The 14,690-nt window shown below is 59.9% G+C and overlaps 3 protein-coding genes across 3 annotated transcripts; 1 reads left to right on the forward strand and 2 right to left on the reverse strand.

Annotated features, from left to right (window-relative positions):
• Nucleotides 1–455: 455 nt before the first annotated feature.
• On the forward strand, nt 456–3,812 carry MRPS26 (mitochondrial ribosomal protein S26). Its single transcript, XM_053941910.1, has 4 exons — nt 456–757; nt 1,665–1,802; nt 2,832–2,955; nt 3,187–3,812. Exons 1-4 carry the CDS (start codon nt 471–473, stop codon nt 3,316–3,318), a joined length of 681 nt encoding a protein of 226 aa, XP_053797885.1. The 5' UTR covers nt 456–470; the 3' UTR covers nt 3,319–3,812.
• Nucleotides 3,813–4,164: 352 nt separating this feature from the next.
• On the reverse strand, nt 4,165–5,466 carry LOC128787625 (neurophysin 1-like). Its single transcript, XM_053941914.1, has 3 exons — nt 5,323–5,466; nt 5,039–5,240; nt 4,165–4,324 (listed from the first exon to the last, which is right to left on the reverse strand). Exons 1-3 carry the CDS (start codon nt 5,440–5,442, stop codon nt 4,275–4,277), a joined length of 372 nt encoding a protein of 123 aa, XP_053797889.1. The 5' UTR covers nt 5,443–5,466; the 3' UTR covers nt 4,165–4,274.
• Nucleotides 5,467–7,797: 2,331 nt separating this feature from the next.
• LOC128787623 (vasotocin-neurophysin VT) lies at nt 7,798–9,575 on the reverse strand. The gene is made up of 3 exons (XM_053941912.1): nt 9,427–9,575; nt 8,704–8,905; nt 7,798–8,061 (listed from the first exon to the last, which is right to left on the reverse strand). The coding sequence occupies exons 1-3, from the start codon at nt 9,544–9,546 to the stop codon at nt 7,889–7,891; spliced, it is 495 nt and encodes a 164-aa protein (XP_053797887.1). The 5' UTR covers nt 9,547–9,575; the 3' UTR covers nt 7,798–7,888.
• Between the last annotated feature and the right edge of the window lie 5,115 nt (nt 9,576–14,690).

The raw sequence follows: 14,690 nt of genomic DNA on the forward strand, positions 1-14,690 counted from the left end.
TGTCCCCGCCGGTGTCCGTGTCCCCGGGCTGTCCCTGTCCTTGCCCCACGGGTGTCCCTGTCCCGTGTAGGATGTCCCTATCCCCGCCGGTGTCCGTGTCCCCGGGCTGTCCCTGTCCCGTGTAGAGTGCCACTTGCCCCACAGATGTCCGTGTCCCACGGCTGTCGCTGTCCCGTATAGGGTGTCCCTATCCCCGCCGGTGTCCGTGTCCCCGGGCTGTCCCTGTCCCGTGTAGGATGTCCCTATCCCTTTCGGTGTCCGTGTCCCCGGGCTGTCCCTGTCCCGTGTAGGATGTCCCTATCCCCGCCGGTGTCCGTGTCCCCGGGCTGTCCCTGTCCCTGTCCCTGTCCCACGGGTGTCCGTGGCCGTGTCCCGCTCCCCTCCCCGACTCCATTTCCCATCACGCCCCGCTCCCGCCTCCTTTCCCGCGGCGCCGCGCGCGCGCGGTGTGACGTCACTGCGGCGCCGCCATGCTGCCGGCGCTGAGGCGCTGCCGCCCCGGGCCCGTCCCGCTCCCGGCCCTGGCGGCCGCGCTGGGCCCCGGCGCCTTCCCGGGGCTCGGCCCCGGCCCCTTCCCGGGGCTCTGCCCCGCCTGGTCCCCGCGGGCGGTGCCGGCGCGGGGCCGCAAGACCCGGCACGACCCCCCCGCCAAGTCCAAGGCGGGCCGCGTGAAGCTGCCGCCGCCCGTGGACCCCGAGGAGCTGCTGGTGGTGCTGGAGCGGTACCGGCAGCACCGGCTGGTGCTCAGCGCCCTCCGGTACCGCCACGGGCCGGGGACGGGGATGGGGTTGTGGGGCGGGTCAGGGCTGGGCTCTGGCGGGGCAGGGGAGTGTCGGGGGGCTGGAGGCGGGGGAAGGTCGGACATGGCTTGGGCTGGGGGTGGTTGTGGGGCTGAGGTGGCTGTGGGGCTGGGTAAGGGACTGGCTGTGGGGCAGGGGAGGGTTGGGGGGGCTGGGTGTGGGGTTTCTGGGGGCTGACTGGGCTGGGTACAGGATTGGCTGCGGGGCAGGGGGACAGGAGTAGGGCTGTGAGGCCGCCGTGGGGCAGGGGAAGGTTGGGGGTGGCTCTGGGTATGGAGTTGGAGGCTGAATGAAGCGCTGGGGGGCTGATGTGGAACAAGAGAGGGCTGTGGGACTGGCTGTGGGGTCGGAGGCTGGATATGGGGCTGCGAGGCAGGGGAGTGTCGGGCCTGTGGCCATCTGGGGGGACAGGGCTGGCTGTGGGGCAGTGGAGGGCTGGGGGCTGGGGCACTTTGTAACAGGAGCAGGTCGGTCTGGGATGCTGGGGAGTAGGAAAGGGTGATGGGGTTTGGACTGAGAGGGGCAGGGAAGAGTGAGGATGGTGGGACTGGGGGCACTGTGGGGCAGGCAGGGTCAGGGCTATGGGACTGGGGGCACTGTGGGACAGGCAGGGTCAGGGCTATGGGACTGGGGGCACTGTGGGACAGGCAGGGTCAGGATGGTGGGACTGGGGGCACTGTGGGGCAGGGGAGGGTCAGGGCTATGGGACTGGGGGCACTGTGGGGCAGGCAGGGTCAGGGTTATGGGACTGGGGGCACTGTGGGGCAGGGGGCTGGGGCTGGCTCTGCTGTGGGGCAGTCTGGGGAGAACCCGCTGTGCTCCCAGCCCCGGGCGGGAGCTCAGTGCCCTCCCCTCCTCCTGCAGGGCGGAGTTCAGGGCCGAGGTGCTGCAGAGGAAGCGGGAGGAGCGCCTGGCTGCCGAGGGCTCCGTGGAGGAGCTGGAGGAGCACCGGCGCCTGATGGCCTGGAACGAGGAGGAGAACGCCCGGCAGAGGGCACGCAGGTCAGCACGGCCCCTGCAGGGCCAGGGGGGCACTGCCCTGCCCGGCTTTGGCTTCTGCTCAGGCAGGGCTGAGCCCAGTTAGAGTCCGGGCTGGTATTTACAGAGAAGCTCGGGCAGGGTCACTCCTGGGTTAGGAACTGGTTCATGGCCAGGCCCAGTGGGGAATGGTCACACCCAGCCACCAGAGGTGTCCCCAGGGGTCAGGGCCCAGCCCTGTTTGATGTCTTTGCTGATGACCTGCATGAGGGGGTCGAGCCCACCATCAGCAGAGTTGCAGATGACACCGAGCTGGGTGTGAGTGTGGGCTCTGGCCAGGCTGGATCCAGGGGCTGAGCCCAAGGAGATGAGGGTCGAGACCAAGTGTGGGGTCCTGCACAACAACCCCTGCAGAGCTACGGGCTGGGGACAGAGTGGCTGGACAGCAGCCAGGCAGAAAAGGACCTTGGGTGACTGGTCACGAGCCAGCTGTGTGCCCACGTGGCCAAGAAGGCCAGTGGCTCCTGGCCTGGCTCAGGAATGGTGTGGCCAGCAGGACCTGGGAAGGGATCCTTCCACTGTACTCGGCACTGGTGAGGCCACACCTCGAGTGCTGTGTCCAGTTCTGGGCCCCCTGGCTTAGGAAGGACTTAGAGATGCTGGAGTGTGTCCAACAGGGAAAGGCAACAAAGCTGGGGAAGGGTCTGGAACACAAGTCCTGGTAGGAGCAGCTGGGGGGGCTCAGCCTGAGCAGAAGGAGGCTCAAGGGAGACTTTGTCACTCTCCACAACTCCCTGACAGGAGGGTGCAGCCAGGATGGGTCAGGATCTGCTTCCTGGCAGCGTGGGAGCAGAGGACACAGCCTTTTCCACCTTAATTGATTCTGTGATTCTGGGAAATCCTGACCTTTTTAAAGAAATCTGCCTGTGCAGCTGTCGTGGTTCCTGTACCTTTTGCTGCTGAGGGCCAAGTCAAGGTGCTCTGGGCAGCCTCCTGCTCTCCGGGGGGTGGATGTGTCACCTCATCCATCAGATTTTCCTTTCTGTCTGGTAGAGAGGAGAGACTCAGGAAAGAAGAGGAGGAGCAGAAGAGGAGGAAGTTAGAGATTGCGGAGAAACAGGCCAGGAAAATGGAGGCTTTCCTGGAGGAGAAGGAGAAGGAGGTTCTCCAGCTGCAGGTAAGAGCAGCTGGTGCCTCCTGGGAAACAGGCTGCCAGAATTCCCTGCCAGGGAGCCATGTGGAAACCGTGGGCTTGTTTTCCACAGATTCTTCAGCTGGCAGCTGGGAACACAAACGTCGGCACCTTGCAGGGGTGTTGACAGCGCGTGGATGGGAGAGAGCTTGAGCCAGAGCTCTGGGAACAGGGTGGGATAATCCTGAGGGGGAAAATCCTTGTCCTTTGCTTCAGGAGGAAGCCAAAAACTTCATCACCCCCGAGAACCTGGAGGCACGGATCGAGGAGTGCCTGGACAACCCACGGAACTACAACTTCGCCATCGACAAGGACGGGCGGATCGTCAAGCGCACGGTGCTGTCCTAGCAGCCCTGGCATGGGGCCCCCGGCCTGGCCTGTGTCCAGAGCCCCCCAGAAAACACAGATCCTTCCTCTGAATGTGTAAATTGGCCACAGAAGTGGTGGAGAAGGGCCACGGGTGTGGCTGTGCTGCCTCCAAAGGGTTAATGCCTGCGGGGAAGGGGGTGAGGGGAAACTTGGAGGCTCCAGCAGCCTGGCTCAGCCCTGTTGCTGTGCCTGTGATCCCACCTCCCACGTGCTTGGATCCCTCCTGCCTTCACACACAGCACGTGGGGAGGAGCAGGAGCAGTCCCAAGGCAGAGCCTGGCTCTGAGCTCCTCGCTGTCAGCTCCTCTGGATGCTTCCAAAGGCAAACGAGGGCTGAATGAATTTGTAGGAAACACTGACCTTCCCTTTTTATGTTGTTGGGGGAAGGAGTTAATTGTAATCCTGATTTCACACTTTAAATCCTCCTGTGCACATCCCTTGGTGTGGCTGAATAAGAAAATGTGTCTGAATGATCCAGCATTTCTGATGTCTCCTTATTCCTCCCTTCAGGCTTAATTTATTTATCACCTGAAACTGAAGGTGTAGATAAAATTGTCATGACTTTTGGTGTTCTGGGTTGTTGGGGTCTTGCAGGCTGTCAGCTTTGTCCTAAAACTTCTGTTTTTGGGCTGCCCAGTGTTGAGACCATGCTGTGGTTCAGCCATGGTCTGCAGGTCCCTCTCCCTCCTTCCCTCCCTCCCTCACTTAATTGACCTGAAACCCTCACTTTTTACCTCCACTTTTCCCTAAAAGTGTCTTCTCCCGAGCCTGCACCTCAACCAGGCGAGCACACAAAACCCACAGACTTGTGTCTGGGTTGTTTTTCTGTCCAAGTTTTATTTCTAATTAAGCTCATCACTTCAGTCTGAGTCACAGCCCAGGCCGGGGCTGGGACAGCGGTGGATGTGGATCCTGTGGATTCTCTCCTGGGTGGGCTACACAAACAGCATCTCCTGGTCACAGGATGAGTCAGTGCCACAGCCCTCTGAGGGGAGAGAGGGGGGAGTGTGGTGTGAAACCAGACAGCACCTACCAGACCCCAGGGACCCCCCAAAACAGGCCCCAGAGATCCCTGAAACTGCCCCCAGAGATCCCCCAAACAGCCCCCAGGAACCCCCAAAACAACCCTCAGGGACCCTCAAAACAGCTCCCAGAGATCCCTGAACCAGCTCCTAGAGACCCCCAAAACAGCCCCCAGGGAACCCCCAAAACAGCCCCCAAGGCCCTCAAAACAGCCCCCAGGGCCCTCAAAACAGCCCCCAGGGGCCCTCAAAACAGCCCCCAGGGACCCCCCCAGCACTGGGGTTTAATGAGCTTCTGCTCACTCCATTCTCTGATGCTTCCCAGGGTTTATAGCAGGATCTCTGGTAGTTTAATTTAAGGAGGAGGGTGGGATTTTGAGAAAAACTAATGAGAACAGGAGAGGATGTGGCTCCTGCACTTGCTCAGCCCCCAAAATTTGTTTGCTGTCTGCTTCCCTCTGCCCCAAACCCTCCTGGTCTGCCAGGACCCTTTCCCTGGGGTCTGGATAGGTCATGGAGCATGGCCTGGCTGTCGGGGCGATGGATGGACACACGGATGGGACAAAGACAATCCCTTGGGCATCCTCCCCTCTCCCACCGTTCTAAAAACCCTGAATTCCCTCCCGGATGTGCGAGGGCTCCGTGACAGGAATCCCGGGATCCCGTGCCGCCCTCACCGGTGCTGCAGCAGATGCCGGGAGCGGCGCAGCTCCCTCCGGAGCCGCAGGGTTTGCGTCCCGACTCGCAGGGGGTGGGCAGGAAGTTCTCCTCCTGGCAGCGCAGCGTTTCCGAGGTGCCGATGTAGCAGCCCAGCTCCTCCCCGCAGCAGATGTTGGGCCCGAAGCAGTGGCCCTTGTTCCGGGGACCGCAGGGCAGGCACTGCTCGGAGATCGGGGAGGAAGAAGGTTGGGAGAAGGGAAGGATGGGGAGATGGGAGTGCTCCGAGCCCCCCAGGACCTACCTTCCTGATGTCCATGTCCAGCACAGCGCGTTTGCCCCCGATGGGGCAGTTCTGGATGTAGCAAGCGGAGGAAAGAGTCAGGAGCCCCAGGAGGCAGAGGGCCAGAGCCTTGCAGGACATAGCAGCGGGACAGGGGGGATTTTTGGCTGCTCGTCCCAACAGCTGGCCCTGTATTTATAGTCCTGGCTCCTGCTTAGGGATTCTGGCACCGGCGTCACCCGTGTTCCTTAAAAACCACAAGGCATTGCTTCCCACAGCGGAGGGCTCGGCTAATAGCTGGAGGTCGAGGACGTGAGGTCAAGGACAAGGTGTTGGTTTTCTCCTCCGTGATGAGTGCGGCGGCGGTGCCGGGAACGTGTGGAGGTTGTGGATGGAGCTGGATGAACGTGTGGAGGTTGTAGATGGAGTCTGGGGCTTGGGGCCCTTCTCTGGCAGCCCCTTTGGGCTGCTGAGCTGCGGTGTGTCCCGTTGGGAACCCCTCTGGCCATGGAGAGGGCAGGGATGAAGGAAGGATGCTGCAGGTGGGATGTGTCCACCCAGGAGTGGGGTGAGAAGGGTGTGTGCTTCCCTTGGCTTCAATTCTCTTTGGGCTGGAGAAAGCAATCCCATGTCTTCTGGGATCATCCATGGGATTTGGGGTGGGGAATGTCCTTGTTGGCCCTCTCCATCCATCCGTGCCTGGCCTTTGGGGGATGCTCAGCCCTGGGCTATCCCTCTCTGGGATAACAGTGACACCCAGCCCATCCCCACCCACATTCATCCAACAGCTCCAAAGCCACCTGAGAACACCAAACCTCCCGGGCAAAGGCCTGAAATCCCATATTTCCCCACTGCTTCTCCTTGGAGCTGCACACAGGGAATCAGTGTGGTGTCCTGAGCCACACCACCAGCTGACAAAGCCCCCCCCTCCTCCTCCCTGAGAAGCAGCGCCGAGGATGAGGCCGAAGGCTGACGCAACCGCCCAAGGTCCTGCTCACTTCGGGCCCTTGCCTTCCTTATCCCAATTAGGAGCTTCCCAGCTTGAATAAATTTCCCTGCTGAGGACAAAACTTGACGTCCACTGAGATCATTACCCCACACTGGCTTAATTGGGAATTAGGCAGCCCAGAGCCGGACAGCCGTGACCTTTTCCTGTTCCTCTGGCTTGCTTCAAAATCCACCACTTAGCACGGCCGGCACGAGGGCAGCCAGGTCCCTGTCACCCACCCTGGGTCAATCCCAGTCCCTGGGGACAAGGCAGGCACTGGGATCCACGCTAATGGGTTGGAAATGGGGCTCAGCACCTGCTGTGTGCTGTCCCAGCAGCTCAGCTCCGGCTGCAGCACAGGGTGGAGGGAGGGAATTGTCATCTCAGAGCCCCTATGGCTGCTCCAGGGGTGCCCAGACCCCTGCAAGGATGTGTCTCAGGTAGACAAGTGGGCAAACCCCCAGTTATCAGCCCCTGGTGCTTTTTAGGGACTCGATTTTTGCCTGATATTGAGGTGTTCATCAGGTGGAGCATTCCCAGCTCAGCCGCCAGTGCTGCAGGAATGTTGGGGGTTCACATCCCACATCTTGGAAAATTCGAGTGATGGAGCTGGGCTGAAAGCCCAATTCCCTCATCCCAGCTTGGAGTCCCCCATCCATGCTGCTGTCACCCCTTTCCCAATGATTTTGGGGTGATTTGGGGTCACCCCCCTCCCCAGGATGCTGGCTGTGGGCAGCAGGTCCTGGATCAATCCTGCATCCCCTGCGGGGCGCGGGGAGCTGCCGCGGGCAGGATGGATCCCAGCGGTGTCAGGGAGCTCCACCTCCCCGGAGGTGCCACCTCCCTCAGGGACACTATAAAGGACGAGCTGTCCCCTGTGCCGTGGCCAGTCCCAGCCCGGAGAGACCTCGGAGCAAGGGCCCCGCAGGGTAAGAGAGCCAGGAGAGGGTTGGGATAAGGGTACCCCGAATTTTGGGCGTGACTGTGGGATAACGGGGACTGATCCTCCCTGTCAGTGTCCGATGGGGATGGGGAAAGATGAGACCAGCCCTGGAGGGGATCTGTGGAGCTGGGAGCCCAAACCTCTCTGCTCTTGAGGGATTTTGGGTGCTTTTCCCACGGAAAAAGCTTTTCCTTACTTTTTATCATTTTTAGTAGATGCTGTGCTGATTGCTGAAGGCAGCGAGGCCCCGAATCTGCCCCAAAGAGAGGCTTGGCCACGAGGTAATGTGCTGGTGGCACATCCCCGCTGTCCCCACTCTCCTGGGGCTGGGGGTGCTGCTGGGGCTCCGGGGTGGGACTCGATGGCCAGATCCCAAATTCCAGCTCTGCCTGAGCTCCTTCCCCTAGGAGCTAAAAGCCCAAATCCTGCACGCAGCCCAGCCGAACCCCCTTGCACTCTGTGGGGATCTGGGGACAGAAGACCCCCCCCAACAACCCCATCCTGAGCCCCAGCCAGATCCCCTGGAGCCCCCATGAGCCACCCCCAGTGCCCAGGACGAGGCCACCACAGTGCACGAGGGCTTTTATTGGGTCTCCTATGTACAGAGCCGAGGTGGGGGGGTCGCTCAGGGTAGGGGGGACTCCCCACGCCCTGGCTCAGAGCAGGGGGTGCTTGCCCTGCTGCTGCTGCTGCCGGTTTGCCAAGTGCATGAGCTTGAGGAGCAGATCTCCGGCCGAGCCATCCAGCACCGTCAGGTTCTTCTCCTCCGCCGCCTCCTGAGCGCCGTCGCTGCCCTCGTCCAGGCAGCCGCTGTCCATGGCGCACGTCTCTGCCGCGGGAAGCAAAACGTGGCCACGGGACAGGTTATTTGGGGTTGTTTTCGGCTCTGGGGAAGGGGTTGGTGGCAGCCAGGGGCGCCAGCACAGTCCGTGCTCCAGTTTTGGCTCTGCCGTTAAGCAGGGAGCAGGGCTGGAATTTCTGGTGCATCAGGGGGGCTGTGCTGGCCAGGAAAAAGCTCATGGGGAGTCAGGGAGGAGCTGCGAGCCCAACCCTTTAGAATCAGAATGGTTTGGGTCGGAAGGGACCTTCAAAGAACATCTTGTCCCACCCCCTGCCATGGGCGGGGACACCTCCCACTGGCCCAGGGTGCTCCAAGCCCCATCCAACCTGGCCTTGGGCACTTCCAGGGATCCAGGGGCAGCCACAGCTTCTCTGGGCACCCTGTGCCAGGGCCTCACCACCCTCACAGGGAACAATTCCTTCCTTACAGTCAGCCTGAACCCAACCATCCCCAAATTATCTCCGAATGCCGCCAACACCGCTTCCGCTCCATGCCTCAGTTTCCCCTCCCTAAAACTAAACCACACCACCAGATAAGCGTTACCCGGGGACTTCTCCTCCCCCTTGCCATCCCGCCATGCTCCCCACCCAGCCCAGTCTCCCCGTCCCGCGGTGTCCGTGGGCCGCTTACCGGCGGTGCAGCAGATGCCGGGCGCGGCGCAGCGGCCCCCGGCGCCGCAGGGCTGCCCGCCGGCCTGGCAGGGCGAGGGCAGGTAATCCTCCTCGGCGCAGCGCCGCGTCTCCGCCGTGCCCAGGTAGCAGCCCAGCTCCGCGCCGCAGCAGATGCCGGGCCCGAAGCAGTTCCCTCTGTTGCCGGGACCGCAGGGCATGCACTGCGGGAAGGAGCTGCCTCAGTGCCCACACCCCAAAAAAAAAAACCCTTCCTGCACCCCCTTGTATTCGAAACCCCCGTGCGGATGCACCCCTGGGTGCAGAAAGCAGCTCCCCACCAGCTCCTCTTCCAGCTCCTGGAGGTGCCACACTGCCACCAGCGCTGGTCGCCGCCACCAGCAACGGTGACCTTTGTGTCCCCGCTTTGGGATGTCCCCCCCTGCCCCCGTGACCTCCCTGTCCCCTCTCCGTGCGCTGTCCTGTCCTGCTCCCCCCCCCAGCCCAGCAGGACGCTCTGCTGCGGCCAAGCTTGAGCCTCTCCTCGAGGTGCCAACAGCACTTTGGAGCGGTCACTCCTCCGCCACTGCCCCATCGCGTGTCCCCCCGCCGCCCCAAAAACCCCCGCGCTGCTCCGGGGAGCCTGGCACGGCCAGCGGTGCCGCAGGTGACGGGGAGCTCTGCAGCCCACGGAGTCGCGCTGTCCCTCCCGGAGCTCCGTCCCGTGTCCCGAAGCGCCCCGTACCTGTCGGAGAGCTGCGTCGGCCAGCGCCCGCTTCCCGCCCCGGGGGCAGTTCTGGATGTAGCAGGCGGAGGACAAGGCCAGGAGGCAGAGGAAGGAGAGGGGCAGCGAAGGCTCTGCCATGGTGCAGGGTGCCCGCGAAGCTGCTCCAGCTGCGTCTGGCCCCGTGCTGAGAGAGCTGCTATTTATGCTGCCATCACCCCTTCCCAGGGGAGGAGGAGGAGGAAGAAGAGGGATGGGTTGGGTTTTTTTTTGTTGTTTTCTTTTCTTTTTTTTTTTTTTTTTTTTTTTATCCCTTTCTTTTTTTTTTTTTATTATTCCCCAAATCGCATCCAAGCAAATCTGTAATTGAGATGATTCAGTGCAGCAGCACTCAGGGCTGGTGAATCCCACCCTTGGCTGCTCTGGGGGGCACGGGCCAGCCCTGGGATGTGCTTGGGAAGAGGCGCTGGATTGGCTGGGGGGTGGATTCAGGGAGAGATGCTCCTTCAGAAGGTGCTGGTTTGGGGAGGGATGGGGGTTTGGGGACAGGTGTTCGTTCAGGAGATGTGGTTTTGGGAAGGGGGATGGTTTGGGGGGTGATGCTGGTGTAGGATGGGTGTGGATTTTGGGAGAGGTGCTGGTTTCAGAGGGATGCTGGTCTGGGAGCAATGCTAATTTGGGGAGGGACAAGGGTTTGGAAGGTGCTGCTTTAGAGAGATTTCTTTATTTGGAGGATTTCGTGTCGGGATTGATGCTGGTTTGGAAGGATGCAGATTTTGGGAGAGGTGCTGGTTTGGGAAGGGATGCTGGTCTGAAGGGATGCTGGTTTGGGGAGGAATGCTGGTTTAGAGAGGGATGCTGCTTTGGGGTGGGATGCTGGTTTAGGGAGGGATGCTGCTTTGTGGGATGCTGCTTTGGAGTGGGATGCTGGTTTAGGGAGGGATGCTGCTTTGTGGGATGCTGGTTTCACTGATGCTGCTCTGGGAGGGGATACTGGAAGGGAGTGATGGAGTTGGGGCTGGGAGAGAGCCCCGGGTGCACAACAACACCCCAAAACCCAGGGGCTGGGCTGCAGCATCGGGGTGCAGGGCAAGAGCCTGTCCCCAGAGTGATCCATCAGTGCCACCCACGGCTCTCCTGCCGCTTCCCCCTCTTCTCCAAGAAGCCAGAAGGCAGGGAAACCACTGGGAGAGGGGAGACCAACAGAAAAGGCACCTCTGGGGTTGGCACCAGCACAGTCATGTCACCCATGGGCTGTCAAAAACATCTGTAGAGGAAAAACACCATCAACAACCCCTGCCCCATCCAGCCATGAATATTCCTGTTGTTCCCAGATCCCTTTTCCAGCTACACCGAGGGCAACCTCAGCAATGTGGAATTGATATGCAGAGAGGAATCTGGTGCCTGTGAGTATCCACCCTCTCCTTCTCCCCCCAAAACATGCTGGGACTGTTTCACAGCGATCAGGAGGGTTTGTCTGGGGGGGGCTGGACAATGTGGGGGTGCTGCCAGCTGTGGTCCCACTTCTGGAGTGGTTTTATCTTCTTCACATAAGGCGGGGAGTTGAGGCAGAGAACCATAAAAATCAGCCTGAACATCACTTGGCGTGGCTGAACATGTTTTTCCCCTACCCCTCATTAGTTTCCCTCACTTCCTCCCCCTCATTAACATCCTTTTTCTGCTGGACAAACACCCCAGCCCCAGTCAGAGGGAGGGGAATGGTGGTACCTTGGGTGGGGAAGGGGCTGCTCCACTCGAGCATCCCAAAGGAAACGGTGATCCCACCGCAATCCTCCCTGGACACCCTTTGTGTTTGTTTCAAAGTGCTTTGAAAAGCTCCACAGGAAGCAGGGAGCAATGCCAGAGGGGGCTGAACCCCAGAGCATCGCTTTGCCCCCCCAAGGGAAACTGAGGCACGCAGGGAAGCATTTTATGTATCAGTGCTGGGGGGGGGGGGGGGGGGTCCCAGCCTGCTCCCGGCTCCTGCCGTGTGATTTTGGAGCATGGGTCAACCCGGGGGGTGACAGTCCCGGGCTTTGGGGCTTTTGCTGGGTAACACGAGGGCGATTTCCTCCTCTGGAGTGGGGGTGAGGGTGGCCACAGCCCCTGACTCAGCTCTCCCTGGGACCGAGGGAGCGGCGAGTTCCCCGCTTTGCCCCGTGACGCTGAATCACCCACGTGGGGCAGCCGTGGGGGATTTAATGACCGATATCATTAGCGCCAGCCTCGTTTCCCCCTCCAAACCCATCCCTTCACAGCGGGAGCCCAAACCCACTTACGTTGCAGGGCCGAGGAGGACGCAAAAGCCCTCGGCTGGGAAAACTTTTCTTTAAAAGAACCCCAAATGTCAGCTCTAAATTGGGTGTTAGGCGCTCCTGCTCCGTCGCTTCATTACTGTATCGTAAAATTACATTAGCCGGGAACGATCTGCATTCAAATGACTCTGTGTCTGGAATGATAACGCAGGAATATGAGATTAAAATGTAATTATGCTCTTTAAAGTCAAGGAAGGTTAATAAAATGTTTTTCCAAGTTGCAGAGGCTCCGCAGCCGCAACGCAGAATCACTTAGGGGAATCAAGGGGAGGATGAGGTGGGAACGGGGAGGGGGAAATGGGTACAAAACACAAAAAAAGGGGTTTTGGGAGGAAAATATTGGGGTCACCTGGGGTGAGTCATGGGACAAGTGATCCCAGGGGGATGGGTTTCCCAGGGGTGGGCAGAGCCAGCCCTGCTGGGCTGTGATGCTCCCCTGGTACCCAGGGTACTGCTGGGCCCCCATCCCACATCCTGCTCCCAAGCGAGGCCTTGGGGCTACTCAGAGTCCTACCCCAAATCCTCCAACACCAGCCCCAGGACCCCTTCTCTGTGCCTCCAGCACTGGATTTGCTCTGCCACGTCCCTGCTCTTCCCCAGGATGCCCCTGATCTCCTAACAACCCCCACAGGCTGTGGCAGGTGCCAGGGCATTCAGCAGGGTGTTAGTGGCTGCCATCCCTATCCCAGCTCCTCTCGGGAATGAGGGAAATCCCAAAGGCCTGACTGGGCTGGGAAAGGGGCAGCACCCTCAAATCTGGCCCCTTGCTCAGCCAAAATACAGCCCCAGCTCTTGCTGACACCAGCAAAGGGGTTGGGGCTGCCAGAGGGGCTCAGCCATGGAGATCATGGAATCTTTGGGGTTGGAAAAGTTCTCCATGATCGTTGAGTCCAAGCATTCCCCCAGCACTGCCAAGGCTACCACTGACCCGTGTCCCCAAGTGCCACATCCACACGGCTTTTAAATCCCTCCAGGGATGGGGACTCCACCCCTGCCCTGGGCAGCTGTGCCAGTGCCTGACTGCCCTTTCCATGAAGAAATCTTCCCAGATATCCAATCCGAACCTGCCCCTTCCTTCATTAACAGCAGGAGCTTCGTTAGCTCTGGAGCCCCCAGAGAGGTTTGTGAGAGCCCTGTTGGAGGCAGGAGAAGGGATGGAGGTGATGGAGCTTGGCTGCAGCACACAGAGCTCCCAGTGCCAAAGTTTAACCAGGATAAATGAGAGTGACAACATTCAACCAGGATAAACCAGAGGATGTTGGAAAATGGGATGAATTTCACTGATTTGTGCATTTCCTGCCTTTGCCATGTCTGGAGGGGGATGCAGCAGGGAAGGAGAAACTTTTTGAAGATGTCACATGGAGAGGGTCAGGCTGGCAAGGGAGAGCTCCCTGCTCCTGCCTGGGAGCTCTAATGCTCCTCAAATGGATCTGTCACCCTGGCCCCGTGGCTGACGGGTGGTGGGGAGGGGGATCCTGCACCTCCTCCCCTCACATCACGGATAAAGATGCTCCTCTGCCTCTCTGACAGCTGGAAAACAGCTTTGATGCCTCTTTAAAGGCAGCACAGGCAACAAGAAGATTGGCTGGGGCACTGCTTTGATCATTTCCACGGCCAAATCCATCCTGCTGGGATGCGGACGTCACGCCGGGAGGTCGCTGACCAACAAGGGATGGATTTGTCCAAAAAATGCTTGAAGGACAGCATTAGAGGAAATTGCTCAGGCTGCAATCAATTCCATTCCCCAGCTCCCAGGGAGAGAACAGGCTTGGTGCTGGGAATAAACGTGCTGGTGGCATCCGTGTGGGAGCTGAAGAGGGATTGCTGTGGGTCCAGACACAGGAAATTCCTGGCTCTGTGTCACCCCTCCCACCTTGGGGTGCAGAGAGGGTCCCTGCTGCCCACAGGGGTTTCAGTGCCCTGGGATCAGGAGGACTCACACCCAGCTGGGGCAGGTGGTCCTTCCCTGAGCTCCAAGATGTGGGTGCAGAGGGAAACTCATCCCTGGATCCCCTGCAAGAGGGGACACGGCGGGTGAAATGTGCTGCCAAGGGTCCCAGAGGGTTAAGGAGGAGAAATTGGGGGATGAAGGCTCTGAGAACCTGCAGTGAGGTGGAGATCAGCCCTGCTCTGAGCAGGGAGGGGGACCTGATGTCCCAACACCATCCCTTCCCTTCCAACCCCTGCTCCGTGTGGCTCCTGCCCCTCCCTGCAGAACAAAGGGAACCCGGAGGTAATTTGGGACACGGCTCCCACCTGGATCACTGCCCACCCTCAAGACACCACAAGGAACTTTTGGGCACTGGAGAAACTGTCAGAATTGGTGGCTTTGGAAGCATCCAAGCTTTGCTAGCTCTGGAGAGGGCGATGCCTCTGGGGATCCAGAGGCAGCCACCCATCCTCTCTCCTTCCCCGGGGGAGTTGTGAGAGCTGAATCACCCCGGGATGGCTCACTGCAAACACGACACCAGCACTGCAATGGAGTGGATTTACTGCCTCTGAATCGTGGGGATTTTAGGAATTTTGTGCCTATTTTCTATGTGTTTATTATTTTAAAATGTGTGATTTTCTATTTTTGCTCAGAATGGAGTCGGGCTGTAAACTCCTGCTGCCGCAGAGTCAGGATCAGCGTGGGGCCAGCACGAAGCTGTGTTCCAGGGGATGAGCAGCTCCTTCCCTGGAGCACGACAACTTTGCACAGGTGCCTTTTGAGAGCAAATAAAAGGTGTGACCCAGGTGAGCTGAGTCAGCTGCAGGCTCGTTATGGCCCAGAACATCAATTAAGTGGCACCAGCAGGGGGTTGTGGAGGTGACAAACCCCTTGGTGTCACCTTACCCCAGCATATTCAGGACAGAAGGGACAGAACGTATCCAAGTCATTTTTTGTCTCTGAAGCCCCCATGGGTGCAGGTGTCTGAGTCTCATCCCAGTGATGCACGAGGCTGCTGCCACAACCCCTCCACAACCCCC

The sequence above is a fragment of the Vidua chalybeata genome, chromosome 4, assembly GCF_026979565.1.
Source record: "Vidua chalybeata isolate OUT-0048 chromosome 4, bVidCha1 merged haplotype, whole genome shotgun sequence".
In the NCBI taxonomy this organism is placed as follows: Eukaryota; Metazoa; Chordata; class Aves; order Passeriformes; family Viduidae; genus Vidua; species Vidua chalybeata.